This window comes from Caloenas nicobarica, chromosome 5 (assembly GCF_036013445.1).
Source record: "Caloenas nicobarica isolate bCalNic1 chromosome 5, bCalNic1.hap1, whole genome shotgun sequence".
Taxonomy (NCBI): domain Eukaryota; kingdom Metazoa; phylum Chordata; class Aves; order Columbiformes; family Columbidae; genus Caloenas; species Caloenas nicobarica.
In genome coordinates this window covers 44,078,988-44,098,086 of record NC_088249.1, presented here as the reverse complement: position 1 = coordinate 44,098,086, position 19,099 = coordinate 44,078,988, and the positions used below count along the sequence as shown (strand labels likewise).

General features: G+C 38.2%; 1 protein-coding gene across 2 annotated transcripts in view; it reads left to right on the top strand.

The window, feature by feature from the left end:
- Positions 1 to 19,099, top strand: part of EXT2 (exostosin glycosyltransferase 2) — a 79,135-nt gene that overhangs the window by 25,875 nt on the left and 34,161 nt on the right. For both annotated transcript variants that reach the window (XM_065636490.1, XM_065636491.1), the window contains exon 8: positions 10,808 to 10,939. In XM_065636490.1, the coding sequence (XP_065492562.1) occupies positions 10,808 to 10,939 (132 nt within the window). The remainder of the gene's footprint in view (positions 1 to 10,807; positions 10,940 to 19,099) is intronic.

Sequence of the window (19,099 nt, the reverse complement as noted above, 5' to 3'; positions counted from 1 at the left end):
TTATGCTTATATAAAATAGAACTATATAGTTTACAGGAAATGGAGTAAAACATCTCTTCATCAAAAGGGCAAGTTCTTCCTTGTATAGAGCTTAGACTCTGAAGCTGAGGTATGTGCCGATTTTTGACTGCTGTAATATGGTGGTAACCCTACCTAGATTTTTTTTTTTTGCTTGCTTCAAAAAGCTGTCCTTTCATGTGTGTGATTGGCACTACGCTTGCTTTATGTTTAACTTCTCTAATCAAGGGAATTTAAGCTTCTGTTCTCCCAGCATTAGTACAGCAGTCATGGGAAATCTCAAACAAGACAGATCTTGTTGCAGCAGTTGACACAAATAAAAGCAGTTGTGCTTTTATTTATTTATTTTTGATGCTGGATGCTGATTAAAAGTTTCCAAGTGTCCTTTAGCCATGTTACAAAGCCAACCAGCAGAGAGCAGGGCAGCTGCTGAGGAATGGACATGCCAGTGGACATAGGACAAGATCACAGTGGGAAGCATCAGTGTGTGTAACTCAGAAAGCTGGGAAAGGTGTAAACAGATCCCCGGTTTATCTGTAGAGTGGGCTCTCCAAACACTGCTTTATTGGCCAGTGGCTCCTGCTTTACTAACCTCTAACCTCTGCAAAACTCAGAGGTGCTGCCCACCAGCCAGCCTTGTCTTTGAACCCCCCTTGGCTCCTGCCACCTCAAAGGCTTGCAGTCAGATTCCTCTGTTTTGCTTGGGACCTCGCCTCTCAGCAGGATGCCTGCAGCAGGGAAAACCGATCTACCCTGAGAACATAGATGTATTTGAAGGCAATACCCCTGGGACTAGAAACCTATTGCTTTCAGTTTCAGGACCTGTCCATCATTTGTCAAGAAATGTGGCTAAAACGTCCCCCCACCTGCCAGCTTGTGGTCATATAGTAGCCGAATGTTCCCTGCAATTACATACATGTATTTGTTTTCTATGATTTTCTAGACTGCTGTTGAATCAATGATAGCATAAGTCTAGCTCACTGTAGGTCTGTTTTCATGTTGTTAACAGGGAGCGTGTAAAGGAGAAACATCGTAGAAAAGATGATATAGATCCAAGTAATTTTGGTGGCACCTCAGGTTAGATGTGCCTGCCCCTTCACAACAACAGCCTGGTGTAACTGGATTAATTTGGAAGCCATGCAAACTCCTGGGAACCAGAGGGAAGAGAGTGGGCTATTTTTTGTGTCTTTACATCGTTATCAGTGATGATTATGTCGATACAACTATCTGGAAGCCACAGTAGGATCTGTATTACTCTTACAGCTGTGTTATTTCTGTGGTGTCAACATGTCATTTGCCTCTAAGTAGGAAGACAGAACTGAAAGCTCTTTCGAAGCAAAGGAAATTCAGTAAATGGTAGCCATTTTTACATTACATGTTCTTAAATCCCTAAGTGCTTTATGAAACTTTGCTTTTTTTTTTTTTTCCTCATTCTGCTGCTTTCTTTGCTGGCCCTGTCTTAGTGCTTTGTGATAGTTTTCCCAGCCACAGCTGAGAATGGGGCAGGTCGTCGCTGCTTGTAGTGCTGCTATCTGCTGCTTGGCTCCGTTTCTGAAGTGTATTTTGGCAGTGAATTTGTAGGGTGACAGGGCAGAAAGTCAAGTTTCCTGGCTGGTGCAATGTTGCCTTCTGCAACAGAGTTGTGAAGTTGACACACTCATTAATCAAAGAAGCAAGTCTGAGGTGCAGAAGTATACGGAGGAAGGGGAGAACACCAGTGCTAAGTGGTATTTTTATCTATTCAAGTCTTGTGTTATTGCTATTTTTAAAACTAAGTTACTATCAGTAGGACGAGGAATAGTGGAAGTCTGTATTTTAGGGGTCAAGATAATGCAGGATTTCGAAACCATATAAAATGTTACCATTTCATGAGAGAGAATGAGAACTCGTCTGTTGAAAACCGCTTCTTCATATATTTGAGCCATATTTTAAGCAGAACAAGGCTCTTGTTCATAACAGAAGATGAAAACCTTAAAAAAACCCCCACAAAACCAACCAACCAAAAAACAACCAAACCCCAAAACCAAAAAAGCATCCCCAAACCAACCAACCAAACAAAATCAAACCCCCATAAATTATCTGAAAGTATGGAAGCAAGACTCAAAATGTTAACTTTGACAGATATACTTCAAAGAAACTTTGTCATATATGCATGATATGTGTTGTTGTACATATGGATTGCTATAATTGATACAAGTGGTTTTTTTTCAAAGTGCCAAAGAGGAGAATCTGAGGAAAACTGCAGTGCAAGAGGCTTAAGATTAATATCTGAGCTTGCACTAACATTTTCTTTTACCTTTAGCTCTTATGAGTCAGCATTTGTCAAGTGGTTTACTGCAATAAAACTGAGCGCCAGTAAAAGTGAGTTACTCCCAAGTGGCATTTTGAACTCTGACCTCTGTCCCCTTATGAATCGGCAGCTTCAAAAAGAAAAAGAAGTTTGCATAGTGGAAAGATTTAGTTGTCACTCTCTGTTGTAGCTGAAGTAGGCAAATGTGCTTGTTTCATGGCTGAAATTACTATGGTGGAAAATACTGAGGCAGGTGATTAAATCTACCTACTGCTTTACTTCTGAAGGGATTTTTTTTTTGAGGCTGAATTATAATAAAAATTGGCACCACCAAATGTCTGTCTAGAATCTCTTTCTTAAAATATAGCACTGGAATGATACAAAATATTGTTTTACTTGCTCATCCTGCAGAAGCATCTTGTAATTAAGGAATATTCCTCTATAGGCCACTCATATAAATTGTATAAGTCAAATAGATTAATAGAATATTTTCAAGGTTTTACTTGAGTGTCATGCATATGTCAGAAACAGAAGTTGAAAAATGGAATGAAAACTTAGAAACAATATTAAAAGAACAGCTGTATGTACCCCACATTGTGTTCTACTGCTTTTTCCCTTGTAGGGAAGCTTCTGGTTTGAGGTTTGGGAAAACCCAATGTTGAATTATGGATTAGTCTTTATATGAGGTGATCAGATGCCCACAAAAGTGCGGTTCCTTGCTACTCCAATTTTTAGCCTTAAAAGTGGCATGCTAATGTTATAAGCACTCTTAATACAATTCCTCCACTACTGCTTTGCTTGGCTACGTCCTTGTTGACAGACGGACAGAACACAACCAGCTTAGGATGAATTTGAAATGTGCTTTTAATCTGATCTTCTATAAAACATGAAAATAATTCCGAAAACTTTTCAGTTTTAGGCAAGTTAGCATGATTATACCAATATTCAATTGATTTAATGGATTAACTCCTAATACATAGTAGTCTGTGTATGGGGACAAGAATCTAATTTTTACTTTGATTGTGATTTCTAAAGGGGTTTTCTCCAGTTTGGGGTAGTTGTACTGGCACCTCAAAAGTAAGCCAACTTTTCAGAGCATGGCTCTCATTTTTCTGTAGCCTAAAACACCTGAATCATTTTTTAAAAATGTAGCCTACATTCTTGTTTGTTCTTATTTCAAATCTTTGTGCCTCTCTGGGAAAATGAGAGGGCCCTCAGATTATTTTTGAAGACAGGGCTTCCAGGGACAGAAGGATCATGGCCCACAGCTGGCCACTTACTGTGTCCTCTCATGCTCCCTTAATAAGAGGGGAACAGATTGTTCAGGAGGTATTTTAAGGTACCAGAGCTCTAAATTTCTTTCTGAATAACTGTATTTTTTTTATCCGCTGATTACAGAGAGAAGATTGGGCCAGCCAGCCTTAGGTGTGTTGGACTTGATTGTGTGATATTGCTAAGGGTCCTATACCAAATAAACACTTTTTTTAAAAAAAACCCTAAATTCTTATCGCTTTCTAGAAACAATAAATCATTGTCTGATTCTTAATAGTATAAAGTCTTCTGAAGGTTTCTTGTAAGCCTGTGTAAAGAAACAAAGATGGCACTGGTTTTAGCTGAGCCACCTGGTATCATCCTTGCTGAAGAACTGCGTACTAGAAGGGATATGTGTGATCAGCAAGGAAGTTGTTGGAACAGGGAACCAGCTGTAGAAATGGTAAGGTGGTTCAGAAAGAAGGAGCAGTTTACAATTCATAGGCAGAAAAATGTGGGAATTTGGGGTTAGAGGGGCCTCAGTCTGAACCCAAAATTTGTCCTGGGAAACTTTTTATGAAATGCTTGTTTCTCCAGAAGAAGAACTTAGGCTCTCTTGAGTCCCGTTTTACCTTGGGGCAGGGAGGGAGTCGGGGGCTTGAGAGTTCAAGCTTGCTATCTGATTATTATATATCATCAGCTATCCTTTTCTGCATCTTTAGTATGGGGCAAATAAATAATAATTCAGTTTACCTTGAACCTCAGTAGCCTATCTAATCCTACTGCACAATGGAAAGAGGTTATGGGGGGCGGGGGGGGTGTTGCCTGTGACCAATCATAGTAGCTTGCTTGATGGCCAATAACTTGTTAGGTCTCAGTGACTTAAAAAACATTTGGTTATATTACTGTATTGTGTATTTTAAGAGCCTGAAGGTCTTAGTGGACAAACGTCAATGCCCAGAGCTATTACATACTGAAGGTACACATTTTAGCAAAGTGTTGCCACAGTCAGTTACTTTGGTAGCATTGATTAGCTATTAGTTTTTTTAGTTTAAGGTTTCTTTTTACAAATAATGTGAGGATAAAGTTAATTTTTTTCCTGTTCTTCTAAAATGGTTAAGCCTCACAGCATCTCTGTGACTTGAATATTACACATACTGCTGCGAGGCTGAAGTAGGAGCAAGAAATCAAATGCAGCAGCTAGGCCCCACTCTTTTCTTCAGCAAAATTCCCTAACCCAGCTGGTCAGGGAGTAAAAATCAGGAACACCAAGAGCCATTGAGGAGGGAAAGCATTTAAGTAGAGTCACCCCAGCCAGTGTGAAAATAGTTATATTTCAAGGCCTTGTAAACCTTTTCAAGGCATTTTGGAAACACTGAACTCCTGCAGTGGGGCAAAATCTGACAGCATCATGGCGCCTGACCTAAAAGCTGAGAGAAGTGGTGGTGTATGGGCAGTTAACTTTTACTGCTCTTTTGCGAATCTTGTTGGTTTTTTCCCTTTTTGCTAACTTTACCAACTCTTACCAAATCATGGGCTTTCAAAAGACGTGAGGCTGGGAAGTTGCTGTCATGGACTGTTTTCCCCTTGATCTAACGGTTACAGAAAGTATTCCTTTCCTTGCCTCATGCCCAGTGTTTTTCTTTTCACAAACTAATCAAAAGATTTACGTTGATCTGTCTTGCACTCTACACTGGAGCACCATTAGTGGCATTAACACTAGAACTTATAAACATTATATGAATGGACTTTGTAACCTGATGCTATGCTGGCTTGTAAAGAGTTTATAAAGAGATGCTAGGCCCCCAAGTGTATTTATTTCTAAGGAAAATAACACCTTACCTAAATAAATGTTACTTTCTGTGAATAGGCTACCCTGTTGCTGGTGTGCCGCTGCCTGTTGTCTCCTATGAAAATAACTACAAATGCTTCCATTACAAGCTCTTGCCTGTACCAGTATGTGCTGAATATTGTCAGTTTAGTTTCACCTGAACAAAATCTTGGAACTGTAAACAAGTGGAATCGAACTTTTGGGTTGGATGCTTGCTTACTTGGTTGAAGGAATGCAAATTTCCCAATCCATCTACAGTTTTAGGGAAGAAAACTACACAGTTTCTGAACTTTTCCTTTGGTCTTACAGATGTTGCTAGTGTTCCTCAAAGTGTGCATGTGTATTTGTAGAGATAAATTAATACTTCTACATTATATTAAGCAATTTTAGCCTTTATAGAAAGTGGTAGGTTTTCACGGCTGATCTAATGAGGATGCAGCAGTTGAAACTGGGGTTTGGAGTAAGGAAGAGAAAGAACTTAGAGCTACCTACTGGTATGCCCATGTTGGTGACCTGGGTCTGCAGAGCTCACCTCTTGGAGGGAGAGTTTGTTCTCTGATTCCATCAGTCTTTGGCTTTTGTGGTGAGGCTGTCTTGGCTTTGTAAAATTTTCTGCAGAAACTGAATTCAGGCAAATTAGTTTCATGGGGAATCTGTTGTACTTTAAGAGATTCCAGCCACTTCCAACCCATTAGGCAACTCAAGAATATGTATTTCTCATTCTCAGTCAAGTCATTCAGTACTCTACATTTGACTCTTCCACACCTTGGGAAAATTTATCTATAAATTTAGAAGGGGAAGAGAAGCTGTATTTCTTAAATACTTGCTTGCAGTTCCTGGTAAGCTATACACCCAGATCCCATAGGTTAACATATGTTCATCTGTGTTGTTTTGGCAGTCGTACAAAGTACACGTTTGATCTTTGTTTACAATTTAGAGTGCCTGCAACCTAAGCAATATTTAGATGTATACAAAGTTAGCATTCTCTACAAGTCTGTGGTTCACATAATGTGTTTCCTTAGAAAGTTCTGAAACCTCATCAAATAGACTAGTAGAGTAGTAGGAGTTAGTTTCAGTTCAAGTTGAACAGAATGGTAGCTTGATCATATCTTAGTTGTAGGCTGGATAATCAATGCTATGTGAAAGACAAGATCTGTAATTATGGATCATTTCTTTCAAGATCCTGAAAGGCTTTCAAGTAGCTTTAGTTAGTATGTTACAGTTGCAATAGTTTACAAACATTACCCAGTGTATTAAAGCTACTCTTAAGTATATAACCATTAGTCTTCTGAATTCATGGATATGGAGAAGAGAAGTGGACAGCCTAGAAAAAACTATGTAAGAATACTAAGAAAGTTGGCAGAGGAGTCAGGAACTGATCTCTCTCTCTCTTTTTTCCTTCCCTCTTTCCTTTCCCTCTTTCCTTTCCCTCTTTCCTTTCCCTCTTTCCTTTCCCTCTTTCCTTTCCCTCTTTCCTTTCCCTCTTTCCTTTCCCTCTTTCCTTTCCCTCTTTCCTTTCCCTCTTTCCTTTCCCTCTTTCCTTTCCCTCTTTCCTTTCCCTCTTTCCTTTCCCTCTTTCCTTTCCCTCTTTCCTTTCCCTCTTTCCTTTCCCTCTTTCCTTTCCCTCTTTCCTTTCCCTCTTTCCTTTCCCTCTTTCCTTTCCCTCTTTCCTTTCCCTCTTTCCTTTCCCTCTTTCCTTTCCCTCTTTCCTTTCCCTCTTTCCTTTCCCTCTTTCCTTTCCCTCTTTCCTTTCCCTCTTTCCTTTCCCTCTTTCCTTTCCCTCTTTCCTTTCCCTCTTTCCTTTCCCTCTTTCTTTCCTTTATTGTTGTTGTTTCTCCTGTATCCCAAACGTGTTCACAGGATTCTTATCCCTCCTAGGTATTTGTTACATTCCAACATAAGCTTTTCAACCACACCAACTAGAGCAGAAAATACATTTCAAATGGAATCGACATACATCTTCCTAATAGAAAACTTTCCCAAAATATTTAGTAACTTAGCATGCTGAGCAGCAGACACTAGCAAGCCATGTTAATCAGTTCTGCTTTATAAAAGCAAACAAGGTGGGGAGGAAGTAATGAGACCCTGAAACATCTGTTCGGAGACTTTGAATCCCCTTAGAAGGTTTTGAGTTCTGCCTTAAAGAAACACAACTCCAAAAAATTACAACCAACTGTGGGAACATTTTCTAGCTCTTTACAAAAAATTAATTACATAAATATTAGTCTATAAAAAGTAAATTCCCTCTGCCCTCTTCTCCAGTTTTGCTTCTGGTATAAAGGGGTAATCTTGCCTGACATTGCAAACATTCTTTCAGCAAAGAGAAGCTAGATCAGATCCATTCTAGTTTTGCCAAAGGAGGAAAAATAGCTTTGATTGTTATGAAGCTAGATAATCATAGATATTACCATATTAATAAACAATCATAAAGTTAGAACAGTAGAATGCTGTCATTTAATAACAATGAAATCTACATTTCTTTGTTTATTTCACTCAACTAATAGCTACTTAATTGCTTTATAAAGTTATATGGTAAAATACTTTCTCCTTCCTACTTAGTGCCACTTACAGCAGTGGTTCTGTTGTGGTTTACCCCTGGCTGGCAGCTGATCACCACACAGCGCTGGCTCCTGATCACCACACAGCGCTGGCTCGATTCCCCCCTGCATCCCCGGTGGGGCAGGGGAGAGAACCGCAAGAGTGAGGTGAGAAGGCTCATGGGTTGAGATAAGAACAGTTTAATAATTTAACTAAAAAATAATAATGATAAAAGAACATACGAAACAAGCGATGTGCAGTGCAATTGCCAGCCTTCTACCGACCGGTGCCCAGCTGGTTCCCAAGCAGTAGCCCCCTGCACAGCTTTTCCCTAGTTTACATACCCAGTGTGATGATGTATGGTGTGGAATATCCCTTTGGGCAGCTGTCCCTTCCCAGCGCCTGGTGCGCCTCCCAGAGCATGGGAAGCTGAAGAGTCCTTGACTTAGCATAAGCACTACTTAGCAAGGACTAAAACAGCCCTGTGTTATCAACATTATTCTCATACTAAACCAAAACCACAGCACTATACCAGCTACTGGGAAGAAAATTAACTCTATCCCAGCTGAAACCAGCACAGGTTCTAAGCTGTTATGCAATGTGAAAATGAAATTTGAAATCTGTGTTCTTATTCTTGTTTATTTAGGATACTTTAATAGAGAGGTTCACTGTTGTGCTCAATTTTAGTTCTTAATCTACTTATGGTTTTCTTTTTAAATCAGTTGCTGCTGAGTTCTGGGGCAGAGGAAAAGGCATACTTAAGTCTTTTCTTAGCACATGTTGTTTGCTTTATTTAATGTATTCGTGGAATTTTTAGAAGGCAGACATTATTTATGCTTACCTGTTCATATAATTCTTCTGCTTTTACAGTTGGATGTAAAATTGTTTTTGTTCTATGTTCTTTTCTTGGTAATCAGGTCTGTTATCCAGCTGTGAAGTCATACCAGGGAGAGAAATAAGGAGAGAGAAGTGATTCTGTTCTACAGTGAAATTGCTTTACGCTCTCTCTGGATAACAGGCTCCAAAGAAGTGTAGCTTTTGGACATACTCATCAGTGTTCCTTAAAATTTTGAAATACTTCAAAGTAGTAAGGCTTATAGTTGTTACTGTTTTCACACAATAAAAGTAGTGCTCCAGAGAGCACTTGTCTCTTTCCTAGTTTGCTTTTTTAATTGTAACATGGATTTTTTTTATCCTAAAGATTTACAGAACTATTCTGATAAACCCATTTTACAAACTAAACGCAGAGTAGTGTTTTAGGGCCAGTGTTTCAGCAACAGTTCTTTAGTTCTGAATCCCATAGGTTACACTCAGAGTAAAGTATGAGGTGGCATATGCATGAATATGTGCATGTTTGCTTGTGAATGTGCATTTTCCCTACTTGTAATCTTTCCTGTACACTGTTATTTAGCCTAGGAGTGCTGCAGCATGGAGTGTACACGTAGGAATCACTCTCTGTCGTCTGTTTAAAAAGTAATGACCTGCAGAGTGAGGCACACTGGCAACTTGTTAACAACAGCTGAACGAGAGGTATTTTTGGTTCGTCTTAAAGTCTGTACCTCCAAAAGCTTGGTATTCTTCACTAATTTAATATTCTATATTATATTATTTAATATTCTAATACCCTGTGATTAAGACCAGCCTGTCTGTAGAGCCTTTTTACTGTTAAGGAATCATAGCAAGAGTAAAATAGCACTTGCCCAAATTTGTAGGTTGTCTTCAGTTGTATTCCAGCTCTGAAAGCTTCTTAAGCTTCCAATTATTGAAAAAATGTCTTTTATTTTAATTGTGCCACAACTTAGATGCAAACGCCTATTCTCATAGTTGATACTGAACCATAGGGACACCTCAGATTCCATTATCTTCTGAGCACTTCAAGGTGCTGGAGTTTCCTGGAGAAAAATTAAGTTGGAAAAATTCTTATCTCTTGAGCCAAAACACTCAAACTACATTTATTGAGAAAGCATGTTTCCTTCTGGGTTGGATGGGGCCCTACAGGATCATTTGATAGTTCTAGGCATTTTAAAAGTATGTTTAGGTCTCTAACAGAGAATCAGGTAAGTCAATGTTTTCATTTCCAAAACCCTACTTTTCTTCCAGCATTTCTGTCTTATGTAGAAACTGGGACGAGATTAAAACTTGCCATACAGGACCTTAACTTAAAAGTGACTCATCTGTGGAAATCAATGCATCTGTGTATAAGAGCATCTCAAGCTTAATTTCGGCAGTTTTACACTGCCTGCCTTGTAAATTAGCCTAGATTAACGGTTGTAACAAATTGGCATATGCATGTACTTTTATGTAAAAATCTTAATATTTACTTGTATAAATAGTATTTGTTTTTTGGAAGACTTGGGAAGCTCATAGTTTGGTAGGGTTCATGAGTACTGAAATTCTCTAGCTGATCAGCTGTCTCTAATATTGATGTTAAAAAGTGATTTTTAAGTTCCACCTTTTAGGCTGCATGCTGTTATTTGGCTATTTAGCTGCACTGTGGTTTCCTCTGCCTTGGAAAAACTGAGCATAACAGAAATTTTTTCTGTTCTATGGTCAAACTGCTTTTGACATTTTTCAAGAGGAAAACTTACGATAAAAGCGTGAAAGTAACTGTTTCCTTCAAATATTCTGTTCAATCTCTTGCAAAGTAATGCTGCTGCTGCTTTTTATTGGCCATATTGGCCAGGTTTTTTTTGGAGGGGTGGGGTTGAGTTTGAAGCCTTCAGACTCTATGGAAATATCCTAGCTACAATAAACGTGCCTCCTAATTTAATTTCCACCTGACTTGTAGGCTGCATGGGGCAGCTTGTGCATGGCAAGCCAAAATTGATTATTAAGCACTGGATCTGTGCAGTATGAAAGTGAACTTATTCTCTTTACAGGCAAGGTGGTTCTGGGAAGCGTATTTTCGATCAATGAAAGCAATTGCTCTTGCTACTCTTCAGATTATCAATGATAGAATTTACCCATATGCTGCCATTTCTTATGAAGAATGGAATGATCCCCCAGCTGTGGTAAGGAAATTCATTTGATTTACTCATAAAACAAATTGTGGGTTTGGTTTTTTTCTCATATAAAAGGTATGTGCAGTGAAACTTGGTAATAATTCTGTGTACGTGTGTGTGTTGTGTTGGTAACTTGCACAGATGAAGCTAATACATTTTATGCAAACTGGCAAAATAACTAGCAGTTCATTTTATGTCCTGGCAGTGAAATACGAACTTTTAACTTTTGCTGTAGCACGCACTAAATTGCTTGCTTGTTTATATATTTATTTATTTTTATGCAAGCATACACACACACTTCTTTATGTGTGTTGACTTCAGTGTGAGTTTAGTGCTCTTAAAAATGAATAACTGTAGTGGAAATAGTGAAAATACTGAAGATCTTAAACAATCTGCAAGGCTCTTTCATGTAATTCTGATGAAATAGATAATTATTCCTATGCCTACATTTTTCTCCATGTTATTTCGACATGATTTCTCTTACACAGAAGCTGATGGTCAAAGTTTTGCTGTGGTATTTTTTTTATTTTAAAAAAAGAAAAAGGTTTCACCAGTTGAACCCACCTCTGTTAAGAAGAAACACTGGAGTGTTAATTAACCTTCTGCACCAGGCAGCTGGTTCTGATTTTTTTACTATATGAAAGACTGTGGATGATTTTCACTCATAATCAAGTAATTTTCTCTGTGTCAAAACATAAAAAATAGTTTTGTTTTACTAGTAAAATCAACCTTGTTAACTGCCTCACTTCGTGATGGTTTAGAGAGAGTTTCTCTGAAAGTCAGGCATTCTTTTGGGGCAAAAGAATGTGAACATTTGCTGACAAAGAGTTAGAAGCTCATTGCTGGGTTTCGGGAGAGGATTTTTCCATCACCTGCCCAAAGACATTAGTAATCTACTGTTGTCATTGCCTAGAGAGGAAACATGGCACATGTCAGTATTTAAGGAAGAAATTAAGCTGCACAAGAAGTAAGTATGTACTCCACGAGAAGGGGAACAGAACATCTTAACACTTTCAGATTATGCTAGCAAAACAAGCACCTTGAAACACCTATTAAAATGAAGAAAATGGCTTTAGGATTGCTTGGACTTTAAAGGGGACACAAAAACATATTCTCCTGGGTTCCCTCCTATACTGGAAACTCATCAATTTCTGGGGAAGCTAATCTTACTGTGAGCAACAAGCAGCACCCCACTCCCTCCCCTCTATTTTTAATATATACTTGGAAAAAAAATTATAGCAGTCATTCAACCTAGAGGTCCTTAAGCAGAAGGTTTATGACCACAGACACAGCAACATACAGAACAGAGCTCTGGAACTGTGGAGGAACACGTAACAGCGGTACCGTGCTGGGGCAGTGCAAGGAGTAGGCAGGAATATTATCTCAATGTGCCATTGCAAGGAGAAGTGAGAAGGCTGACTGCAGCCAGACGGGCTGGAATTTGTCCAGGACGTTGGAGTTAACACCTCGTATCCTGCCTCTCTCATGCCATGAACGGTCAGTTCCTTGGTGGTTTTATGTCTCAGTTGAAAGAATTTGATGTTTATCCTAGTCTATGAAAATTGCTTAATATGTGCATGAATTCATTTCTTGCTTCAATATGAAACAGAAATATCATTAAAAGTTCCTTTATGGGCTGTGTAAGCTCCATATTAGCCAGCAATGCAGAGTGCTTGTGACCCTTCTCAGAGGGTCAGTTAAAGAAAATAGAACTCAGATTGGGAATTGTTCAAGAGCAGTTAAATTTGTAGAACAGCAGTACACAACCCTGCACTATCTTTAACTGGGGATTTTCATAGCTACTCTGAGCATGTAAGAAAATTTCCTTCCATGAGGCTTTTTTTTTTTTTTTAAGCCAGCTAATACTGTTTGGTTTCGATCCTTGTTCTTTCATTTGAAGCAAATAACTGGAGCCTTCTCCAATTTATCTTTGAGATTTCTTTTTTTTTTTTTTCTTTGAATATATTTTATCTCTTTGAGGTGAGAGCATATTACAGTTGTGGTCTACAGAGGAACATATTTTTCAGGACTCAGCTAATTTCTAGCTTCAGACAATTTAGAAGGTGATCATATGTACAGTATTTGCTAGGAAATTTAATAAGTCAATAAATTTAATAATAGTTATTTTACTGTTGTTGTTTTATTAAATAATTTTACTAGCTGAAATTTCATAGTTAGTGTCAGCTAGTCAGGGGAATAATGATGCACTTGAGCCTGAGTATGTTTCTCATCTAAGCTTATGCCTAATGTCCACTCATAGCAGTGTAATGATTTCTAGTAAGCCTGGATGAAACATCCAGGAAAAGTTGGAAAGTAGGTATATATGTACATTTGAGGTAGCAAAGATGGCAACTGTATCCTTTAACTCTGATAAGAAGACAAAATAAGTAAAGATGACTTGAATGTGTTCCTCATTTACAAGAAAATCACCATATTCTTCTCTAAATAAAGTCCTCCAAGACTGAAGCATTTGAAGCAAATTATTTCAGGTTGGCCTCAGGGCCAGGATATTGGTAACTGTTAAAATGAAGCACCTGTGAGTTAGCATTAGTACCACAGTGAAATGTGTGAGTAACTGGCTGTCATAAATTCTTTGTTCGTGGCCAGAGCCGTACCTCCAGAACTTGCCATGTGTGTTCTGCCTTCAAACTCACCTGGCTCAGCATCTGCCTCTGCTCGTTGTTCCTTGTGATGTTGTGGTCAGTTGAATTAAATGCAGTGATCCTCTATATGCCCTCATTCCCCTTACTCACTTTAGGTAGGACTGAGGAACTGCAAAAAGAGGATGTAGAAGCTGCAGGCAGGTGACCAGAAGGTGCAGAGGTGCAATCACCGTTTTAAGGCAAGGGACTTACTGCAGTTACCCAGTGATTTCTTTAATCAGTACAAGGCTGTAAATAGAACTCAGACCCCTGTGTTCTGAATAGTAAGGTTTTGAAAATGAGAGCATTGGTTTGCCTATTGAACATCTATACAGAAAAGCCAGCTTTAATGGTTTTATGAGCTTACTTGCTAGGACAAATACACCTTCCTAACAGGTAAAGAGAGCTTGCTGTCTGTGCAGGGACATCATGCAGAGGAGAATCCTTAGCTAGAGAAGATCCTTGGCCATGGTTGCTTACCTGCCTGTTTCCTTGGTTTAAAGTTTCTTTTTCTTTGTGTGCTTACAGGGGTTAATTTTGCTTAGTGTGTCACTAGGATCCTGGGAAGTAGTAGAAAAATAGAGCTTGATAAAACGTCCTGGTTGTTAATTGTTTTGCTGCCCAGTTGTTACAACTGTGCGAGCTGTAAAATAAAGCAATAAAAACATTATTTCTACTTTGACAATTAGGGTAGCTCATAACTCTCTCAGGCATGCATTTTGCTCTGCATTTGGTTGAGTTATTGCAGCCTCATGAGTTTGCTTCCAGTTTTAAGATTCATCATCTAATTCCAGTCTATTTCCTATGATTTTTGTAGTACTGCCTTTTATTATTTTGATTATAGTACAGTAGAATCAAATGTGTTTTGAGTTAGCAAACATTTAACAGATTACAGCCTGTAAGTGTGGTAGATAAAAGAGATTTTTAGGACCCTCATATATATGATTAAGTAAGTTTGTGAGAGCAGCACCTATGAAGAGAAAGCTACATCTTTCACAAAAGGCTGCCTCAAGTTTGATGTCACTTGCAAAGTAGGGACTTAGGGCTATTTTCTGAAGATTTTCTCTTTGCTTTATTTTGAACTGTCATACTTCAGTGCAGGAATTAAGACATATCTGCAAACATATTAATGATTGTTCTCTTTTGAGCAATATTACGTTGATGTTTGTGTCTGAGGGCATGGCTATTATCTTGGACAGTCAGCATGCAAGTGATATTCATGCATTTAAAAGCAGCGAGGCATGCTCATGGCCAGATCTGCATATAGATAAGCTTTATGCCTGTTCCCCAGATATTCCTCAAGTCTCAACACAAAGAAACACCTTGTGTTGAGTCTGTAGTTTCCCAAACATTTGAAACCACTAAAAGCAGGTGCTCTTGCTAAAAGAAGCAGTTCTGCATTCTTCTGCAGTTGGATGACGATTTCTGTCTCTGTGTGCTGCCTTCTTTTTGAATTTTCTAATTCACTTGTGGTGATTTAACTGAAATAATTTTCCTCATGTAAAACTTACCCAGCAAAAGAAAAAAAAAGAAGGGGGTTGGAGGGAAGAAAGGGAGCAAGGGAGGGACTGGGTGGCTGGAAAGCTGCTTTTTTTGGCATTAGTTTGGCTTATATTGGCTGAAAATATTAGTGAGAATGTTGCCTGAGTATCTTCACCACAGTGTGGATACAGCAGCAGTGCAGAAGGGTGTTTTTGCAGCAGGAGGGAGTATAAGGTACACAGAAGATAAATGCATGTGCAGTTAACTCCATACTTAGTACATTACATTGAGGAAGCGATCCAAAAATTTAATGTGTTTGTATGGGTTGACTGAAAACTCTTGGCCTTTTCTAAAGAAAAAAAAATACATTATAGAATGGATTCTCTTCCTACTCGTCCATTATCCTGTTGAGGAACTGGGAGAATAGGAGGATTTAACATGCTAATATGTTATGGTATAGTACTTTCAATAAAAATGCACTGCAAGATATTTCTTTCTTTTAATGAAGAGGGGCAAATGGTATTTTTGGTGCCTGAAAGTTATTCCTGGACCTCTTGAGTCCTTTATGTCTCAGACAGTCTTTTGCTGCAAGCATGAGAGTTTAATGCCTTTTGTATTTCTTGGCCCAGCCATTACCCATTAGGCAGAGACAATCAGTTACGTTCAAGTAAGCCAGAAAATGACCACTTTTACAGTGTGCATTCCCATGGTTACCAGTTTGGGCTGGATTCAAACTAATGACCTGGGTTTGAGGGTATCTTCAATTAAATACTTTTGTTATGCTCTAATAGACATAAATTACTTTCTCACTTGTGCTTTTTTGTTTTTTAAATTCTCCTCTTACTCTGCCTTATACCTTGCTAACATGTACATGGGTTTCTGAAAAATGAATAAGACGGGGTTTTTCCAGATTTCTGTAGTTGCTTTGGTTGAAATTCTTTCAAGCCGGTTTATATGTAGAGCTATAAAACATTAGAGGTTTTTTTTTTTTTTGTCAGGGGCTGCTTTTGAGCTTTGACCTTGAATGATACAGACCATAGTTTAATAATCACTTGAGAATATCACTATGCCGAACAATAAACATACCAGATTTCATTTCTCCCAGTGAGGCAGAAAACAGCACTGTCATTTGGTTTAAACTAAAATAGCCAAATTGAGTGTAAAAGTGCCATTCATTTAGTGAAGCCTAAGTAGGATGTTCAGTTATAGAATACTTCATGGGCTTCTGCCAATTAGCAGGCAGTTGACACTTGTTAAACAATTAAACTATTTCTAAACTCTTTGACTAGTATTTTACAACCTTCAGTCTCCAGATAATGCCACTGCTGTAACTGTACTTCCATCCTAGTACCATTCCTCATCTTCAAAGCATTAAACAAGTATTAGCATACCCTTTTTTATTTACCTGTAAATGCAAACAGGTTAGCACTTTTTTGGGCAATGCACAGCTGGTATTTTTTTCCATCGAACAGTATAAGTTTCTGTTCCTGCTGTGTTTACAGCCACCTTGTGTGATGGTTTGAATCAGCCGGGTGAAATTTTGCTTTATTTACTGTGTTGGAAGATATATATTCTTTCTTATCCTAAATAAATTTCAGTTTATGGATATGCTTTTGCAGTGTTGATATTACGGACAAGTCGAGTATACCACATGTATTCAGCTATAAATATTGGTATTAGTGTGTGTGTGCGTGCGTGTGTGCATGTAACATGATTTAACAGTTGGTTATTTAACTTACTTGCCCAGAGATAAGGATTCTTCTCGTACACAGTGGTAGCTAACTTCACAGTTATATGCTATGTGGCTACTATCTAGTTGTGTAGGTTTATTTCCATTGTAAATGATATCCTTTGAGGCATGAACAGCAAATTTTTGGCTTTGGTTGACAGAATCCGAAACTGGATTTCATGTATTTCACTTGAATGACATTTTAGTTCTTAAGACTACATCTAACCATTTAATACTGTTTGGTTTTATTTTCTCTATGAGCTGTTTGCTTTGTCTTTAGCTTGGAAGTAGATAAACATACAAGTGAGCGACACGTTTTTAATCTTAGCAAAGCTGGTTTTGAGATGCACCAAAAGAAACTGTACAGCTTTGCTGGACAAAGGCGAGGGTTTCATTGTTATTTTTCTTACCTTGTTTGTTGCACTGTCTGGTGCCTCCTATGCCTTCATAACTGTGCAGCTTTATTTTATGTAATGGGCATCATTAACTTGGAAAAAAAAAAAAAAGAAAAAAATAGGGCTTTTTTCCTTCGGATTTCACAAGTCATCTTTTCAGCGCTGCCTGTCTTTTCTGGCTTTGGGAGCATGAAAGGTATTTTAAGCTCCATTTTCCCAATTCAGATTATGTCATACCCAGGGTGTTTTGGGTCAGGAGCTGTTATGTTGACTTACAGCAGAGGAAGGAAAAAAAAGAAGAAAAAAAAAAACCACACACACAGAATAAAACATGAATCTTTTTCCTGGTTCTCTTTCCAATTATTTGAGTGTTCTTATTAAGGTTTGTTTTTTTTTTTAAATAAATTTTTTAAAATTTTTTTAAATAATTTTTTTAAAAATAAATTACTATTATTCTTACAAAAGAATGGCAATAAAATTGATGGAAGGATTTAAAAAGTGTAAATATTATGGCACCTGTAAATATGAACTCAGTTCTTGGTAAGTCTCCTCACTGCAAATTAATTTCTTTGACACATTACTGAAATTAAGGAGTTGAAGAGATGAGCCTGAAGCTGAGTTTTTTTGTCGAAGAATGTGTTCACCTAGTAGATTCTGCCGGAAGGGCTCAGACAGCTGATTAGATTTAAGTGGCTAAACAAAAAAAAAGGTGCTGAATAACTTAGTGTTATAGTTACACGATGTATTTTGGCAATCAAAATTCATGATTCATGGCAGTATCAGATTTCATCACTCAAGAAGGAATAGGTAGAAACTCCTGTTTGTCCTGTGGCTAAAATGTTTTTGAGGAGGGCTTATAATCTTCATCAAAACATGGAATGCTGGCCACTGCAGCTTGGCTCGTGGTTCTGCAGAATGTGAGTGCTCTGGCTGGTGCTGGAGAAGCAGAGAGGGTTAATTCCTTTGCTTTTGCCCTATGACCACTTGAGGATGGGAAGCATGATGAAATGCTTTCTCAAAGTATTCAATAGAAACTTATCATGAATAATTGGAGGAAAATAGAATAAATCAAGGCTTTTTTTGGTCTGGTAATTCATAATTGAAACCACATTGAGGTTAGGTTGATATTCAGAACAACCCGGCTGAAAAAGCCTTACCCACAGAGGCAAGGGATATACATCCCTGCTTTGCTTGGATGTGTAGAAGAACTGCTTAGCTACTGTTTAAGTTCAACACACTGTCGTTCTTACCTCTGTGCTTTTAAAAGTCAGTGGGTTGTTGTTGTTCAAACTGTGTATTTTCACTAATATGGTGATTACAAAAGGCATTGAGTCTAGTTGTTGAAAATAAAATAGACAGGGAGGAAAGCCCACAGTCTTCTTCATGGGAGCAGGGAAATTTTATTCTTATAAAGTGCTGCTGCTGAGTTTTCCCACTGAATGAAAGCTGGGAATTTTTTTACTTTCTTCTATGATATGGGACATCTTACGCAGCCTTGTTTTCCTAGAGACCATTCTGGGATGCAGTTTGTAGTGTGTCTGCTGTGCCTTTCTTCAAGTCTCTTTCAGTGGTACTCAGTGGACAACCAAATAAGAAGTTTTGGAGTAAGACCCTGTCTTAATTATGTTTGGTATTTTTCCAGGACCTTCGAGGCTCTGTAGCATTTATAATGATTGGCCAGTTCTCAGTTCAATTGTGTTTGTTGATGCCGTGAAGCTCCCATCTATCTCACTTCTGTATCCTGTGAAGAGTGGTCTGTTTAAAACTTCTCTGCTAACTTGTACCTGAAAACTCCACATTGAGCCCTATCTTAAGTATCCCACATAATGAGAATTGAACTCCCTTGATACATTATCCTTAACATATTAACTTTTTCTAAAATAGAATCAAGCTGGTTTTAATAACCAGGAGGAGAGCAATA